The 16,133-nt window shown below is 40.1% G+C and overlaps 1 protein-coding gene across 4 annotated transcripts in view; it reads left to right on the top strand.

Moving 5' to 3' along the window:
• Positions 1–1,782: 1,782 nt before the first annotated feature.
• ZFYVE16 (zinc finger FYVE-type containing 16) overlaps positions 1,783–16,133 on the top strand; it is a 25,809-nt gene continuing 11,458 nt past the window's right edge. The window contains exons 1-10 of one of the 4 annotated variants that reach the window (XM_083465168.1): positions 2,336–2,499; positions 3,262–3,315; positions 5,856–5,964; positions 6,289–8,492; positions 10,733–10,829; positions 11,721–11,822; positions 13,307–13,428; positions 13,800–14,181; positions 14,921–15,037; positions 15,836–15,991. In XM_083465168.1, the coding sequence (XP_083321294.1) occupies positions 5,895–5,964; positions 6,289–8,492; positions 10,733–10,829; positions 11,721–11,822; positions 13,307–13,428; positions 13,800–14,181; positions 14,921–15,037; positions 15,836–15,991 (3,250 nt within the window). In that variant the 5' untranslated portion in view covers positions 2,336–2,499; positions 3,262–3,315; positions 5,856–5,894. Of the gene's footprint in view, positions 2,500–3,261; positions 3,316–5,855; positions 5,965–6,288; positions 8,493–10,732; positions 10,830–11,720; positions 11,823–13,306; positions 13,429–13,799; positions 14,182–14,920; positions 15,038–15,835; positions 15,992–16,133 lie in introns of those variants that run through there. The other 3 variants (XM_083465167.1, XM_083465169.1, XM_083465170.1) reach the window with 3 other exon arrangements.

The following is a 16,133-nucleotide window of genomic DNA, read 5'->3' as shown; positions in this document are numbered from 1 at the left end:
GTTGATTTGCACTCTTTACTGTACCCACTTAAAACATTTGTATTTAGGCAAGCCTATCAAAACATTGATGTGTTTTACTGTTCATTTTAATTATTTTAAAATGTTTTAAATTGTTTACATGTTTTATTTATAATTTTAATATTTATTGTCTTTATGACAATCAAACTATAATTTTTGTTAGATAAATAAATTCAAATTATTAAACTATATTTGCTGGCAATTAAAACTGATTATGACCTTGAAATACTGCACTGTGCATCTTAAAAACAAATTTAAGTTTTCTATTGCACATGAGTATAACCGGCAAACAGATGGTTTCTTCATCGTCTGATGTTATTTTACCAAAAGCCATTAAAAGCAAATAAATATTTTCACAAACTTTAACATAATTCTGACTATTAGATTAGATTATCAAGCCTGAAGTCTTAGGATATGCTGCTGTAAACAAAAACAATTCTTTGGGAGAAGTTATTAAGTAATTAGGCATGACTCCCTTTCAACACTTCAGTCATACAGAAATGCAAACAATTAAAGCTGAATATTAATGAATTATATTTACACTCCCAAGCTGAGAGTTTGCCAAAATATTCTGTAATATTTTGGTATGTTGAAGAAGTAATATTTGCTACAGTTTGTTCAGAACACAATGTATTTATTTAGAATTATGTTTCGCAGCACTGAACATAAGAGGAGCCTGCTGGATCAGGCCAATGGCCCTTCTAGTCCAGCATTCTGTTCTCAAAGTGACCAAACAGATGCCTATGGGAAACCCGCAAACATGACCTGAGTGTAGCAGCATTCTGCCCACTTGTGATGCTTACCACCTGCTACTATTGAGCCATACTCCCCCTGTATCTCCGTTCGAGCTCTTGCCGTCGGGACGGAGATACAGGACGATGAAGACAAGAACGAGCCGTCTTAAGAACAGCTTCTTCTCCAGAGCGATCTCGGCCCTGAATGGGAAGCCCGGACTTTGAAAGTCATCTAATCTCCCTTGCTGTATTATACTGTATTGTTTAATTAGTGTTTTTATGGAGCAGTCAAGTAATTTTGTTGTCCCCGAAGGGGGCAATGGCAATAAAGATATTATTATTATTATTATTATTATTATTATTATTATTATTAGTGGGCACAGAACATAGTCATCATGGTTAGTAGCTCTGGATAACCTTATTCTCTGTGCATTTGTCTAATCCTTTTTTTGTGGGAGCAAATTCCATAGTGCTATGTCCTAAATCTTCCAACATTCAGCTAAACTTGGGTGATCAAGGTAATTAATAAGGTGTGTCTTCAGCATAGGAGGACAGCTATGCAACAAAGATGCCAGGAATACTTGTGCACATTAAGCTTTATGTGTGTAGCAAAAAATAAAAAGGGGGCGGGGTTCCAAGAAAAATAACTTTGTCAATTCCACCCACCATTGAACCCAATGTGTTTTGACTATGCACGGTTTTGGCTGTAGGCGTGGCAAGTCCCACGTACGTTGCAAGCTTACTGTACCTCTTCAGCTTAGTGGTTGCCTCAGAAAAAACTCCACTCCTTAGCTATCAGGCTTATGCTGATATGAGGATAGTGATTATGTTGCTTATATGTTACAAGGAAATGATGCATTTTGAATGACAGCTAATAAATGTAGTTATAAAACAAATATGTGTCTATAGCTCAGCAGCCACTTAAATAAAAGCCCAACTCTAATGTGCAGGGACGGCTGTGGCTTCTGAGTGATCAGCTACGTGTACTCTGCACATTCTCAAAGGCACTTTCCCCTTTAAAATAGCTCCATGCGATCCCGAGCGTCCTAAGGACCTTCAAAGCCGGACTTTCTGATCGCTCTTGCTTTTCTTAAGAGCTTGACGTTTCACCGCCGGATACCAAAGTCCATTTAAAAGATTAAAAAGGATCACAATAGGGGAAGGCAAGGACCTTGAAGGGAGGACAGTAGACGGAGGCGTCCTGTACTGCTGCTTTAATTACAGTAACCTTTCCCAAATTTGGCATCTCTACATAAAAAAGAAGCCTATTCAAACGTTCTGCAAAACCAAGCGTCCTCTTCCCTTCTCCTTTTTCGGTGCAACTTTACCTCCCAAGCAGAGGAAATGCAAGCGGCCACTACCTCAATCCGGATGCCTAAGCACCACTTTTGGCGCACCAACCCGCCGCCCGCCGGGGTCTGGGGGGGAATCACCCGAACCTTTTGACTTGACCTCCGAAGCGCGGAGGAGGAGGAAGAGGAGGAGGGAAGAAAAACAGCCTAGCAACTGCGCAAGCGCACTTGACTCCATCCCGGAGATTGGTAGCAAGAAGAGACTTGAGGGAAGGCGGAGAGAGAGAGAGAGAGGCAGAGCGCGAGGGTAGCGCATGCGCACGGTGACCTGAAGAAGAAAGAGAACAGCTCTGGCCCCCCGCCCCACTTTCTCGGGGAAAGACAAAAAAAAGTCTGCGCGAAAGTCCCGCCGCGCTTCGCGGGGCTCGTATTAAGCTGGCGGGGGCGCCCATGAGGTGAGCGGGGTGTGTGTGTAGGGGAATGTTGTTGCTTCCTGGTGTGGGGGCGTGCCTGCTCCGGGTATCGGCCTCAGAAGAGGGTCCGGCGCCCAATTATTATTTTTTGTCCCTCAGATGTGGGGGGGGGGGCGCCTGTGGGCCTCCATTCCTCTCAGGTATTCCTCTCAGGTATTCTGTGACAACGAGAGACGCGGTGTAGACGAGGCATCCCTTCAAGCAATGCTCTGGCTGCTCGCCACCCCACAGATTTCCCCCTCTCCCCGTTTGGGGGCAGGAGCGAGGGGGGCTAAAGCGGCGGGTAGGAAAGACCCGCCTGCTCTACTGTCTTATAAAGGGAAGGATCGGCACCCCGGGGTGTCCTGCCCTCCCTGGCTGGGCGAGTGAGAGGGTTCCTCTCTCCTCCTGCAACCCCCTTCCTTGCTTGGCATCTTCACGTTTGGTCGCCTCTCCAAAGAGTTTCAGGCTCCACTTTTTGTCTGGCGCCTGGAGAGGTTGGAAATCTCAACATCAAACAACCCCCCATGCTTTCTCTCCCCCCCCCTTCCCCGGTCTTGGTTGGAATAATCCCGTGTGATTATAATAAATCTCCAGAAGTTTTGTCCGCCCCGGTGTGCTTTTTATGGTTTGTGGAGCCATTGTAGTAAACAATCCGGCGCAGGAGGTTGAATCTGGCTCAAGGTTGAAATGCCAATATAATGCAAGAGAATTCGCAGGTGATGGCTTGTGTGTGTTTTTCTTTCCCCGCTCCTATATGTAAAGGAAGATAATCATGTGAGAAGTCAAGCTGATATGACGACACCATAGCGAGCGAGGGTGGGTTTGTTGCACCAAAATCTGTGCTGTTCCGTGAGCAGGGACCTTCTCAGAGCACAAGCAAGTGAAGCCCCTGGGTGTCTCCCTAGCTTGTCTCTGCACTTAAAGAGTTAGGAACGTTTTCTTCCCAGTTCAAAAATGACTTGACTTCTTGCAACTAAGTCTACACAAGCTGCAGCATTTTTACCCTATGCTTTAGCTTACATGAGATCAGCAACAAGACAGAAATATTTAGAATGTTAATGATCTTTGTGCTGTATACTTGACAGTTTTGTCATAGGTTGCTTTAGGATTACATTTCTTATCAAGAATTTCAAAGTGCTTACCAAGTACTTGGTTTGCAAGTCATGGTTTGTCACATGATTTTTGAGTGATCAAATTGACAGTGTTTGTCCACAGCTTGTTTTTCATTACTCTTCATGTCTCAATGAACCATCTTAAAAGACTTTTTTGGGTTAGAAACAGACTAATTATGTTATCAGGTTTTAAATTATAATTTCCATTTCCTGAAATTATATTGGTTTTTAAGTTCTATATAAAGTGTTAAGATTTTAAAATAAGCTGGCTTGCCCCCAAAATGATACCGTGATATACCAGTAATTCCATGTCCAAAGGAAATCCTTTCAGTAAAATGGGAAGGAAATTCTATATTTGATCAAGGCAGAGAGAGGGGCGAATCTTGTGACATCAGCAGTGACTCTTCACTGACCAGCTTTGGAGACACATCCTAGTCACAGTGTCTACCAGGCTAAGGCTATTTTTGTCCCAAGAATGATTAAAGTAAGTTGTAAATTCTTTGTAACTTAAAGCAGTTTGACTATAGCATTTAACATTTATGCTATTTTATATTTGTCAGTGTTGATGCTAAATAAATATTTGAAAAGTTTTTTTTCCAATAACCAAAAGTAGTTGAACTGAAATATGTGAAGGAGTGTACTTAGTGTGCCTTAAATGTTATATTCAAGCCACTTCATAGGTTTACTTGGAAATTATTTTTATTGGATTGTTTATAAATATTGTAAATGAAGACTGATTAGCCTACTAGTTTTATATTATTTAGATTTTAAGGGAGGACATTAGTTTTAATAAGAGCTTTGATCATAAATATATGCTTCCTACAGAGTACCTGAAATAACTTGATTAACTTTGATTTTATTATATTTCATTATATCCATTCCAGTTGCCCATTTTGACTTGTACTGTTCTTATTCATTATTCTGATTGCATCTAGGCTAGACTACTGTAATGCGCTGCATGGGGTCTGTATTTGAAGAATGTTCAGCTGATCAGTTTGTAGCTGCCCCATTGCTTCTGAAAGGTCATGCAATCTGAGCATATATCACTGATTCTGCACCACCTTCACTGGCTGCAAGTGGGCTTCCAGGTCCAATTTAAAATACTAGTTGTTACCTTTAAGGTACTAGATGGCTTGGAACCAAGTTATCTTAAGGATTGTATGCACATGTATTAGCCCAGTCAGCTCTTGAGGTTGACCTGCTGCTAAGGTCCTTCACAAGAGGGAGGGGGGCACAAAAGCTAGGGGCTCAGTCGTGGTTCTGTTGTGGAACCTCCCCCCATGGGAAATACATTTGGCTGCCTCCTAGGCTGGTTTTTAAACAGAATCTATAGTCCTGGTGTTATCATCTATTTTTATGGCAGTTTTTAATGTACTTTTAACCATTGGTGCTGTTTTACAACTGACTTTGTAATGAATTGTTTTTATTTTATTTTATTTGAATTATTACCCATTTTATGATGACTTTATGCTGTAAAGTGCTTTGAAAGGCAGCGTAAAATATCTAAATAAAAAAATGTTACTAATTTATTTTACGAAGCTATGCATTTCTAAAATGGAATTTGTTTTAGAAAATCCCACATCACGGGAGTTGTAAAATTCACAGTGAAAGGATGATGTAAGTCTGAAATGCTTTGGATCAGGGACGCCAACTCCAGGGGGCTGAGCTCTTTTGGCCCTCCCCCAGTGTTTGGGGGTTGAGGAAGTCAAGTGTGTCTTCCCTGGCCAGCTCATTCTCTTCCTGTTGTGGAAGGTTGCTGAGTGCTCCTCCCGAAACATCATGTGACATCGTCATAGCACACATGACACACCCCCAGTCTTTGGCACAAGGTGGCACCTTTGCTTGGGATTGTGACTTTATGCAAGTTTTGTAATGGGGCTAGTCAGGTACACCATGGTTAAGGAAGAGTGCTCAGTTCACCTATAATGCCAAGCCATAGTTAAAACAAGTTTATAAGCAAAAAAACCTATGGCTTCAGATAATAGTTTGCTAGCAGTAAAACAAACCAAAACATACTTAAGCTGCTGGACTCACACAACTCTAAGCCACAGTTTAATAAATCATTGGTTTAATCAGGCCTTGACTTCTTCTTTTTCAGCAGCCTAATTTGATAGAAGCACCTCTTTATACTGTTACTGTTTTAAAGAATTGGTAGTCAGAAATTTCTTAAAATCTACTACAAATTGTTCAAGATCTACCAGTAGATCTTCCCTTGCTTAATTCAATGTACGGTATTCTACATAGGCGCAAGAGGAGAAAACTCTTACCAGATTCAGCCTTAGAATGGACAGTTACTTCAAAGCAGCAGTCTCAGACTTGGACAAGCTACTTGATGAATTTGAGCAGAATACTGGTTAGTTTTTACTTCATGCTTCTATTTTGTGTGAGAGAACAGCATGCTTAAAGTGGATTATAATGAAGGACACCACTGGTGTATATGGTGCTTTACAGAGCCTCATTCACCATATTACTGTGTTCCTGCTCCCAAGGAGGTTACAATCTAAAACAGACAATGGGGAGGCGTGGGGAGACAAAGAACAGGAAGAATGTGGGCAAAAAAATAGCCTTTTATTAATATTTGTTTTTGATGCCATAGGGATGAGTGAGTGTGTATGAGAGAGGGGGGGGAGGAGGGAGAGGTGTAATGAATTTCTAACAATTTTTATTTTAATTTCAGATGAACTTGAAAACAACAAAATTGTAAATCCACATGATTCCAAATCTCACTTTCTTTCTTCAGAATTAGATTACCAGCAGCCAAAATTCCTGGGAACAAATGTGCAAGAAAGTATTAGTAGATGTACAACATCAACTGAGCTCTCATTGTCTAGTCAGACTACAAATGTAGCAAACTTTGAACTGAACACTGAGCAGAATGAGAAAAATGTCACTGGGTTAGATCTTTTGTCTATGGTGGATGGTGGTTCTTCGGATAAAAATCAATCTTCTTGCCTTGGGCGATGTAGCATACCCGTCTGTGATCTTATCAGTGACACAGGTAATTTGAGCCATGTGAAAAGTAATTCGGAGTGTATTCAAAAGTTGCAGCCAGGTGACTTTCAGACCAATACAAGCTCTCTTACAGGTTTTGATTTATCATTGGTAACAGCCACTGCTTGTAACTTGTCTGTTGATTATAGTGCGGATACTGGCACACATCAACTGACTGATGAAGATACAACACTGTATAATAAGGAAGATGGCACAACAGAAAAACAGAGCCAAGTGATGCTAAAGACAGACAGCCTTTCTGAAGCAAATGTAGTGGAATCTGGTGGGGCTCAAGAAAAGACGGGAACTTTGGATAACAATGAAGTAATTGATCAGGTAGAACAAACTACAGGCCTTGAGAGAGTATCAGCTTTAATAGCCCAACTAAAGCCAACTGTAGAAAGTTCCAAAGATGAGCTGCCTTGTGAGTTGTTAGTAGATGAAAATAGTGCAGAAAGTGAAACGATACATGGAGAAAGTGGCAAGCAAACTATTTCAAAAGAAGATAAGATTGAATCTGAAACCTCTAACCTGCCAAAGACACATGGGTTGAATAACAACAGCTTAATATTGCCAAAAGAAGAGACTTTATGTGCCTCCCCACTTCAAATTGATAATATGTTGGTATTGGATAAAACACCCACCCCTGAGGAAAATATCTCTAGTGCAGAAGAGAAAACCAGTGCAACTGCAAACATAGTTTCAACATCAGAGGTCTTTGAAGATGTACAGACTTCATTGTCCTGTCTTCCACTTGCTGTTTCTATATGTGGGTCACTAGTTTCAACTGATGACACAAGTGGAAAAACTGCTCAGAGTGAAGCAGCAGATGTCATTAGTGAGGTAACTGTGCACACAGAAAAATATAACAATGGCCTTTCTAAAGAAGAATTGTTTCACAGAATAGAAGCTTCTGAACAAGATGGAAATGTAAACAAACCCATCCAGTGCTGCCTAGAGAAGCCTGCCTTTACAGATAGCGAGAATGTGGGTTTTGACAACATTACTAGTAAATGTCATCTTTTCCAATATCAAGACTCTGCTGCTACTTCTAGTTCTTTGGTTACTGAAACATGCAGCAGTGTTTTGCCCGCTGACATTGGTGATAGAGCTTCAATTGATCTAGCTATCGAAGAAGACATTATTGGAAGTGATATGCTCATTAGTGATGCTGAACTTGATGCCTTCTTAACTGAGCATTGTTCCGAAGTGAGCCATTCAAAGCCTCTGGAAGAAGATACTGATGATGGACTGTCGGAATCTGATGTGATTTATGATAACTTAATAGATGTTAACAAACTGAATGTCAGAAGTGATAGTTTACAAGTAGAAACGGAATTTAAGAAGAGGGAAGCTTCTGCCAATAACAATTGTATAGTTTCCAATTCTGAACCTAGATTGGGAATTCTGGTGGGAAAAGGAACACAGCCGGTTCAACAAGAGACTTCAGATCACATAAGTGAAACTGCAAGTGAAATTTCAGACCTCGCAAGCAGCCAACAGATGGTGCACAGTGGAGGTGCAAGGCCAAAACAGTTGCAAAACTTTTCACCAAAATCCAAACTCTCTTCTGAGCTTAGTAGTCCAAATAAACTTGAGAGTGAGCCCCAAGTGATAAATTCCACAATCTCAAATACCTCTCTCTCAGATACTAAAACCTGTTCTGAGTCAAACTTCAGATTTAATAATGCTGACACACAAAGCAGCTTGGAAAACAAAGGTAGTGTCTCACCTGTGATCTCGGAACCTGCTCAAGTAGTAGAACAAGCTGTAGTCCCAGGGGACAAGCAGCCATCCTGGGTTCCTGATTCAGAAGCACCAAACTGCATGAATTGTCAAGCCAGGTTCACATTTACAAAAAGAAGACACCATTGCCGTGCTTGTGGGAAAGTAAGTAATCTAAACCCATTTTAAAATATCTATCCTAGTCCATATGTCTGCTCATCATAGAAGTTAGAAATAAGTATTTATCCTTCTAGGTTAGCGTTTGCTTTTATTAACATCATTCCCACCCTTCCCCTCCCCCAAAACTGGCTTAGTTGGGATGGAAACAGGCACTATTAAGTGTTATCAGCCTAAAGTTTTACTAATTGAAAATGCAGTCAAACAGGCTTCAAATCCTGGTAACTGAACAAATAATATATAGAAGGAAAGAAAGACACAATCTGTATTCTAGATAATCATTAAGGTTTGCACACAATCTTTAGTTTGTAAGTAAAAGTGGAAAATGTTGATCAAAAGCAGCATATAAATGTCCCAGTACTTGCTACCCAGTGCAGTCTTGAAAATCCAGCCTGTGCTGGGGAGAGAGAAAACTGTGTTATCTGAGCACAGCTTGCCCTGCCATATATTAAAAGCTAAATGCGGGGGGAGACCGTAGACTGGTAGAAACATAAGAAGGTCCCTGCTGGATATGGCCAAATGCCCCATCTGGTCCAACACACTGTTCTCATAGTGGCCAACCAGTGGTCTGGTATCCAAGATTCTGTAGGATTTTGTCTCTTATGTAATCTTTGACCACCACCTCCAGTACTCCCTTCAATATCCTTCCTATAAAGTTTGCATCCATAGATGAGTGCCTCAATGGTTTTCATTCCACCAAGTTTCTGTTATACCCACTATATCTGTCCTCTCAAACCAAGCACTCCAGCTCACGCATCTTGGCCCCAAGGCCTTGAGCATTACTAGAAAAACACAGTTTCTGTCTCAACATTATCTGTGGCACTTGCATTTTAGTCTGTGTTGCTTTGTGCTCTCTGAATTGCTGTTATGTGCCCCTACACTCTTGATGCCTAGTTCTATACTCCTCCATTTAAATGATAATAAACATTTTCACCTTCATCCTGGGGGAAGGTTTGTTCCAAATCCGACCCTCCTTGGCTGCTGTCGGTTTCACCCCACAATCAGTTTGAAAATTGTTCTTGATTTTAACAGCTTGGTTGCATCCTGGTTAAGTAGAGCCCATCCAAGTTTGATTTGTCCCAAAGGTTCCCTACTGTTTAATAAATCTAAATCCCTTCTCCTGACAATACTGTCTCATTCATGCATTGAGATTACACAACTGTGCCTGTCTAGCTGCCCCTGTGTGTAGCACAGGTATTATTTCAGATAAAACTACTTTGAAGGTCCTGGCTTTCAGCATTCTACCTAGCAACCTCGATTTTGCTTCCAGGACCTTCCAACTACATTTCCCCATGTCGTTGGTGCTAGCATGCAGCACTATTGCTGACCCCTCCCTAGCACTATATTTGTTGTTTAGTCATTTAGTCGTGTCCGACTCTTCGTGACCCCATGGACCAGAGCACGTCAGGCACTCCTGTCTTCCACTGCCTCCCGCAGTTTGGTCAGACTCATGTTTGTAGCTTCCAGAACACTGTGCATTCATCTTGGTGCACTACAGTGATTCAGAATTGTTCAGAGATCAGAGTAAGGCAATTCATGCTTCAGTTTTTGTTTGTTCCTCCTATTTTTTCACACACACACCCTGAAATCAATTTTATTACTAATTGTGTGAGTTGGGCATAAATAGATTCTACACAAATGTAAGGTTTGTTGTGGTGGTGGTTTTTAAAAAAAACCTCCACTAGATGTCAGTGTTGTGCTATAGAGTTAATTTATTGTGCTCTATATAGGGGACACGGGTTAAACCACAGAGCCTAGGGCTTGCCGATCAGAAGGTTGGTGGTTTGGAACCCTGCAACAGGGTGAGCTCCTGTCCCAGCTCCTGAAACCTAGCAGTTCGAAAGCACGTCAAAGTGCAAGTAGATAAATAGGTACCGCTCCGGCGGGAAGGTAAACGGCGTTTCCGTGCGCTGCTCTGGTTTCACCAGAAGCGGCTTAGTCATGCTGGCCACATGACCCAGAAGCTGTACATCGGTTTCCTCGGCCAGTAAAGTGAGATGAGCGCCACAACCCCAGAGTCGTCCGCAACTGGACCTAACAGTCAGGGGCCCCTTGACCTTTATGTTGCAAAAACTGCACTTTGGAAAGACAGGTACTAAAACTGAAAAATAAGATTGTTCATATAGTATTAATCCCCCCACCTGTTTGTGTCTTGTCTAATTAGTAATATATTATTTTAACTATTTTTTTAGATTCATCATACTAATATAGCTGCTGTTCTAATCTAGGTTTTTTGTACAGCCTGTTGTAATCGGAAATGCAAACTTCAGTATCTGGATAAAGAAGCAAGAGTCTGCATAAGCTGCTATGAGTCCATTAACAAAGGTAAAAATGATTTAATAAAATTAGGAGGAAGATAAAAGGTAACTGGAATAACTCCTGAGTATTGAAACAGTCTTCCCAATTTGAACAATATTTCTATTATAAATAGTGCTCAGAAACATTTGTAATATATCTGAACACTGCATAGGATGAAGTTAATAGGAGTTCCATTCATATGTTATATTTAGAAACTTTTAAAAGAAATAATTTTTAAGAGTGATGAATATATTTGTCATACTGCCTCTTAGAACATAAGTATAATTATGCTTGATGAGGCAATTATCTATCTGGTTTGGTATTCTGACAATGGCCAACCAGGTGTCCTATGGAATTTCCCAAGAAGGAAATTCTGTTGCTTTTTCCTGGCTGCTGATAGTTGGAGAGAGAATGAGTCCATATACATTTCCTTTGCTTCCCTATCCCCCCCCCCCCGCCGCAACCTCATAGATTGTTATGAAAATTATCCTACACCTACCTGATACTGATGCCCTTGACTTTGCTTTCTATAGCAGTTTTGCACTGTATTGCCTAGTCTGCCTAGGTCTCATTCTTGTGCTCTGTAGGCCTTATTGGAATGATCTATTCAATTTAACATGTTGGGCTGTACACAGAGACCTCCCTATGCAAATATTTAGTATAAGACACCAACATCAAGAAGGGTAGTATGATACAGATAAATTCCTATGCGTAGTGAGGAAATAACCTGTATAGAACTACTGACTGTGTTTTTCAAATCCAGTAAATTTTGCAGTCCTAGTTAAAATGAAACGGTGTGATCCTAAACTCATCTTGGGGTACCTCTCAGGACCCCTCAAGCCTGTGTGTGAGAAAAAGGGAGAAAGGAGAAATATCCTACATTTGTGACATTTAAACTTTTTAAATTTTGTTTGTTAGCACAGGCACTAGAAAGGATGATGAGCCCAACGGGTCTTGTGCCCAATTCTGGTACCTCTGAATATTCAACTGTTTCACCTCTGCAGGAAGCACAGACAACCGGTACACCTAATTTTCCTTCTGTTTCATTACCCACGTCTGTATTTAAACAGCCAAATGGTGATGGTAACCTGAAGGACTATATTTACTATCGGGGCCTCTCTAGACAATTATAGGATAGCACAACAAACTTGCAGCTGATGTTCACTTGTGTGGGATATGCATACTCTGTTTGGGTTTGGTTTTCATTATCTCAACACTCAAACCATGATACGTTTAGGGGTGAGGGACAGGGAGCAGGAAATGAAATTTCTTGCTAGCAGTGTTGCTGCAATTTGAAGTGATGTCAGCAAAGTGATGACTGATAAAGAGTGACCCATGCTATGTTTTAACCTGAACTTGCAGAGGAGAGAATTTTTATTTTGAGGCAAAAATGTCAATAAGCCCCTTGTTGGATTATCTCACATCTTTAACACCATGTCTCCAGACTTTGCCTTGAGACATAACCTGGAAAAGGTGATCAAAGCTCCTCTAGGCTAGTCTTGAGACAAGTCTTCTATGCAAGCCTCTTTATTTGTACACCTGTGTACATCTTTTTCTAGATAGTTTTGTGCATCAATAGTTAAATTTACTAACTGCAGAAACCTCATGTCTTGGTATATTTGTGTTGAGATATACAACTGTTCATCTGATCTTTTCTTCCTCTTCATAATCGTAATCATAATCACCAGAATAAAATGAAAACCTAGAAGGCACAAAGATCTCACTCAACCCACCTCGCTAAAAAAATAAGCAAGGAAGTTGCCACATATATACCTAATACCCTCCAAATTAAGTGTCAAATGCCTGGGTAAAAATAAACCTTCCTTCTTGACAGCTAAAGTAGATAAAGATGGTGCCAGGCATGCCTCTCTGGGGAGATGATTCCACAAGCGGGAAACCATTACTGAAACAGCCAGTACTTGTGTTCCTCCACTCCATGCCTCCCTTGGAGTAGACATACGGAGAAGGACTTCAGATGACAATTGCAGAGTCTGGCTTGCTTCGTGTGGGGAGAGGAAGTCCTTGAGATACTGGGTGAAAACCAGCATCTTGAATTGAGCCCGTAAACTAATTGGTAGCCAATGCAGTCATGGTAGCATTGGTTTTATATGTTCAGACTGCCTCATGGAAGGCACTTTGTGCTACTGAGGCCACTTGAGCCTTGCCTCAAGTGACAGTAATGGATCCAGAAGTACCCACAAGCTACACACCTCCTTCAGAGTGTAACCCTACCCAGAACAGGCCAGTTCCCACCCAACTGTTCTAGGAAACTGCCCACTAACAGTGCCTCAGTCTTACCTGGATAAAGCTTCAGTTTATTGACTTTCATTAAGTCTCCATTCCATTATTGAGGGAAGACACTGATTGCTATGTATTGCAGTAATGATTCTAAGTGGGCTGCTATTGTGGGCAGGGTAGGGCAGGGCTTTTTTGGAAGTGTTAGGTGGTTTTGTTTTATAAAAAATAAGTAAGGGATCCTCATTTATTTCTCCTTCTCCTTTTAGGGTTGTGCCCTAAAGAACAGAAAAGAGTTTGGTTTGCAGATGGTATTTTGCCTAATGGGGAAGTTGCTGACACAACAAAATTGTCATCTGGAGTCAGAAGATCCCCACAGGAACCATATCCCGTAAGCCACAATTTATCATAAATTGTTCCTATGTGTTCTTAAAAATAAGAAGTGGACATTTCCCATCCAGGGTTCTGCATGTTAGAATACCCTTCCTTCTGCCATATATGAAGCATCATCCGTCAATTGCTTCAAATGTCTGTAAGAAAAATGCACCCTGTTATTACTGAATTCCTGTTTTACTGATTTTCATGATGATTCTCTGTTTGATAACATTTTTATTGTGTTTAAAAATACGTGATAAGTTGTTTTGTTGCTAAATGGCTATGTAACAATGCTTTTTTCATTTTTTCCTGTTTGAAATGCTTGTACAGATTTCACACTTTTGAATTAAGTGAATGTTAGATCTAATTGAAATCATTTTTTCATAGGTTGAAAGTTCAACAAATGACACTGCTTGTGCAACTGATATCAAACCAAAGGATGAAATGCATATTGCTGGACAAACTGAGAACTTCAGTTCTCCTACTTCTTTTGTTCCAGAAGAAGATATTTTGTCCCCCGTAGGACAACCTGAGTTGTCATGTAATTCTGACTGTCTGATTCCTGCTACTGCTGAATTCCCCACTATTGTTGAACCAGTAAAGCATCCTGTTCCTGCCACAACAAATGAAGCTAGTGATGTAGCTGTTAGTCCATTAGATTTCAGGATGCTTTGTGGTGTTGAAAACTGTGTTAGCAAGGAGATCAGCCTTATTCCTGAGGATAATGGGTTGCCTCCTCTTCTGCTTGCAAGAGGAGAAAAAGGAGAAGGTGAGTTTCCTCTGCCCAAGTAGTTTTCCTGGGAAATGTGTGTTTTCTAAAAATGGGAATGTTTCTCAGTGTAATGTGCTACATTGCATTGATTTTGCAATTTAGAAGTGTATAATGATATTGAGAATCATAAGATATTAATAAAATCAATTAAAAGGTAAATGTATAACATTGAAATTAAAATATAAAGAAATAATATTGTCCTTATTGGCACATAATGATCTGGCTTAGTGAGAATGCGGAAAAGGTGGGGCTTTCTGGAGAGGAGATTGTAGCTGCTTTGCTCCTCCTCTGTTCTGCTGTTGTGCTGAGCTAAATCATGGTTTAGCTTACCATGTCATCAGAACTGGGGCTTGTTGCTTAGCTCTCCAGACAAATCATGAACTATAAATCATGGGACAAACTTTAGTCCGCAGCTCGTTTTACTGGAGAAAGCTAAGCCACAAGCCCAGACTAAGACAAACCTTGGCTTCTCACAACACAGCTGCAGGATGAATGGGGAGAAATAGAGAGTCTGCAATCTCTTCTCTGGGAGCTTGCATGGCTGCTTGTTTACAATAAGCCATGGTCTGTCATGGCATTATGTGCTGACTGCCATCAAATCCAGATATGCTCACATCTACTGCTGGACCATTTTTCTGATTAAAGTCTTGTATTTTGCAATGAAAAATTGCTTTCCTCCTGCTCACTGTAAGAAAATACCTTCTGTTGAACTAATAATGTTCTAAATTTTCTTTAGAATCCTTAATAGAAGAACATCCTTCTCATAAGCAAGTCACTTTACTACTTGAAGAACCCAATCCACTAACATTCATCCTGAATGCAAATCTTCTTGTGAATGTCAAGATACTGCCTTGTAAGTGGTACACAAGGAAAATGGCATGTAAATGTGTTTGTTTGCTGCTACGAAATATGAACCAACCTATAGGCTTAAATCTTTAGTTTTACTTGAGGCTTTCCCCCCGTTACTCTTGCCTTCTACCTTTTTAAGTTATTTTGGAAATAGGTATCACAAACCTCATTCCCCCCCCCTTTTTTTTTTTTTGATTGGGGCATGATCCCTGGACATATTTTATTGACCTTAAATGAATAACACTTGCCCAGGGGGCATGTCATGTATAATTTTGAAGTGATTTTTGGTAGGAATACATTGAATAGGTAGTGACAAATATTGGTTGAAGTTGGATTATACTACCTTTCAAATTCTTCATTAGACTGAAGTCAGATTCGTAGGTGTATAGAAAGTCAGATGATGTCAGCTGTAAATATTTTTACATACAATAATGAATTACAGTGTTCCCCATAATGCCTTAATGCTTAATTATCACATCAATAAAAGGTATCACCTTTCTGTTTTGAATCTTTGTGGCTAATATAGCAACCATCTCTAAACTAGGGCTTTTAAATTTAAAAAAATCTTATAAAAGTCAAGTAAATAGTTCAATACAGATGGTGCTATACAACTGTCATACTCGGAAAAGACCCATTGAAATAAATGGAAATACTTCAGTGAGTTTACACTTCCCTAACACTGAATATAGCCTAAGACTTCCTAACGTTAATGTCTTAGTTACTATGCAGAAATATATATATATATTTAATATCCTTCATTTAACAATAAAATATTCTGCTTAATTTTATTTTTCTCAATAAGATTCTTCAGAAAGGTGCTGGTACTTCTCAACCAATGGACTGCATGGTTTGGGGCAGGCAGAAATTATTATACTGTTACCTTGTTTGCCAAATGAAGATGATGTTCCTGAAGAAATATTCAAATTATTTATTAATATATATAAGGATGCCATGAAAGGTATGAAACTTTGGTATAATTTGAAAGCAGAACATATCAGACTTCATGAAATACTTCCTTTTCAGTACAGTCATACCTTGGTTCTCAAATTTAATCCATTTCAGGAGTCCTTTCAACTCCTGAAAAGGTTCAAAAACCAAGG

This window comes from Podarcis liolepis, assembly GCF_965112155.1.
Source record: "Podarcis liolepis genome assembly, chromosome: 11".
Classification (NCBI taxonomy): domain Eukaryota; kingdom Metazoa; phylum Chordata; class Lepidosauria; order Squamata; family Lacertidae; genus Podarcis; species Podarcis liolepis.
The sequence above is the reverse complement of the archived record's forward strand: the minus strand, read 5'-3'. Positions and strand labels throughout refer to the sequence as shown.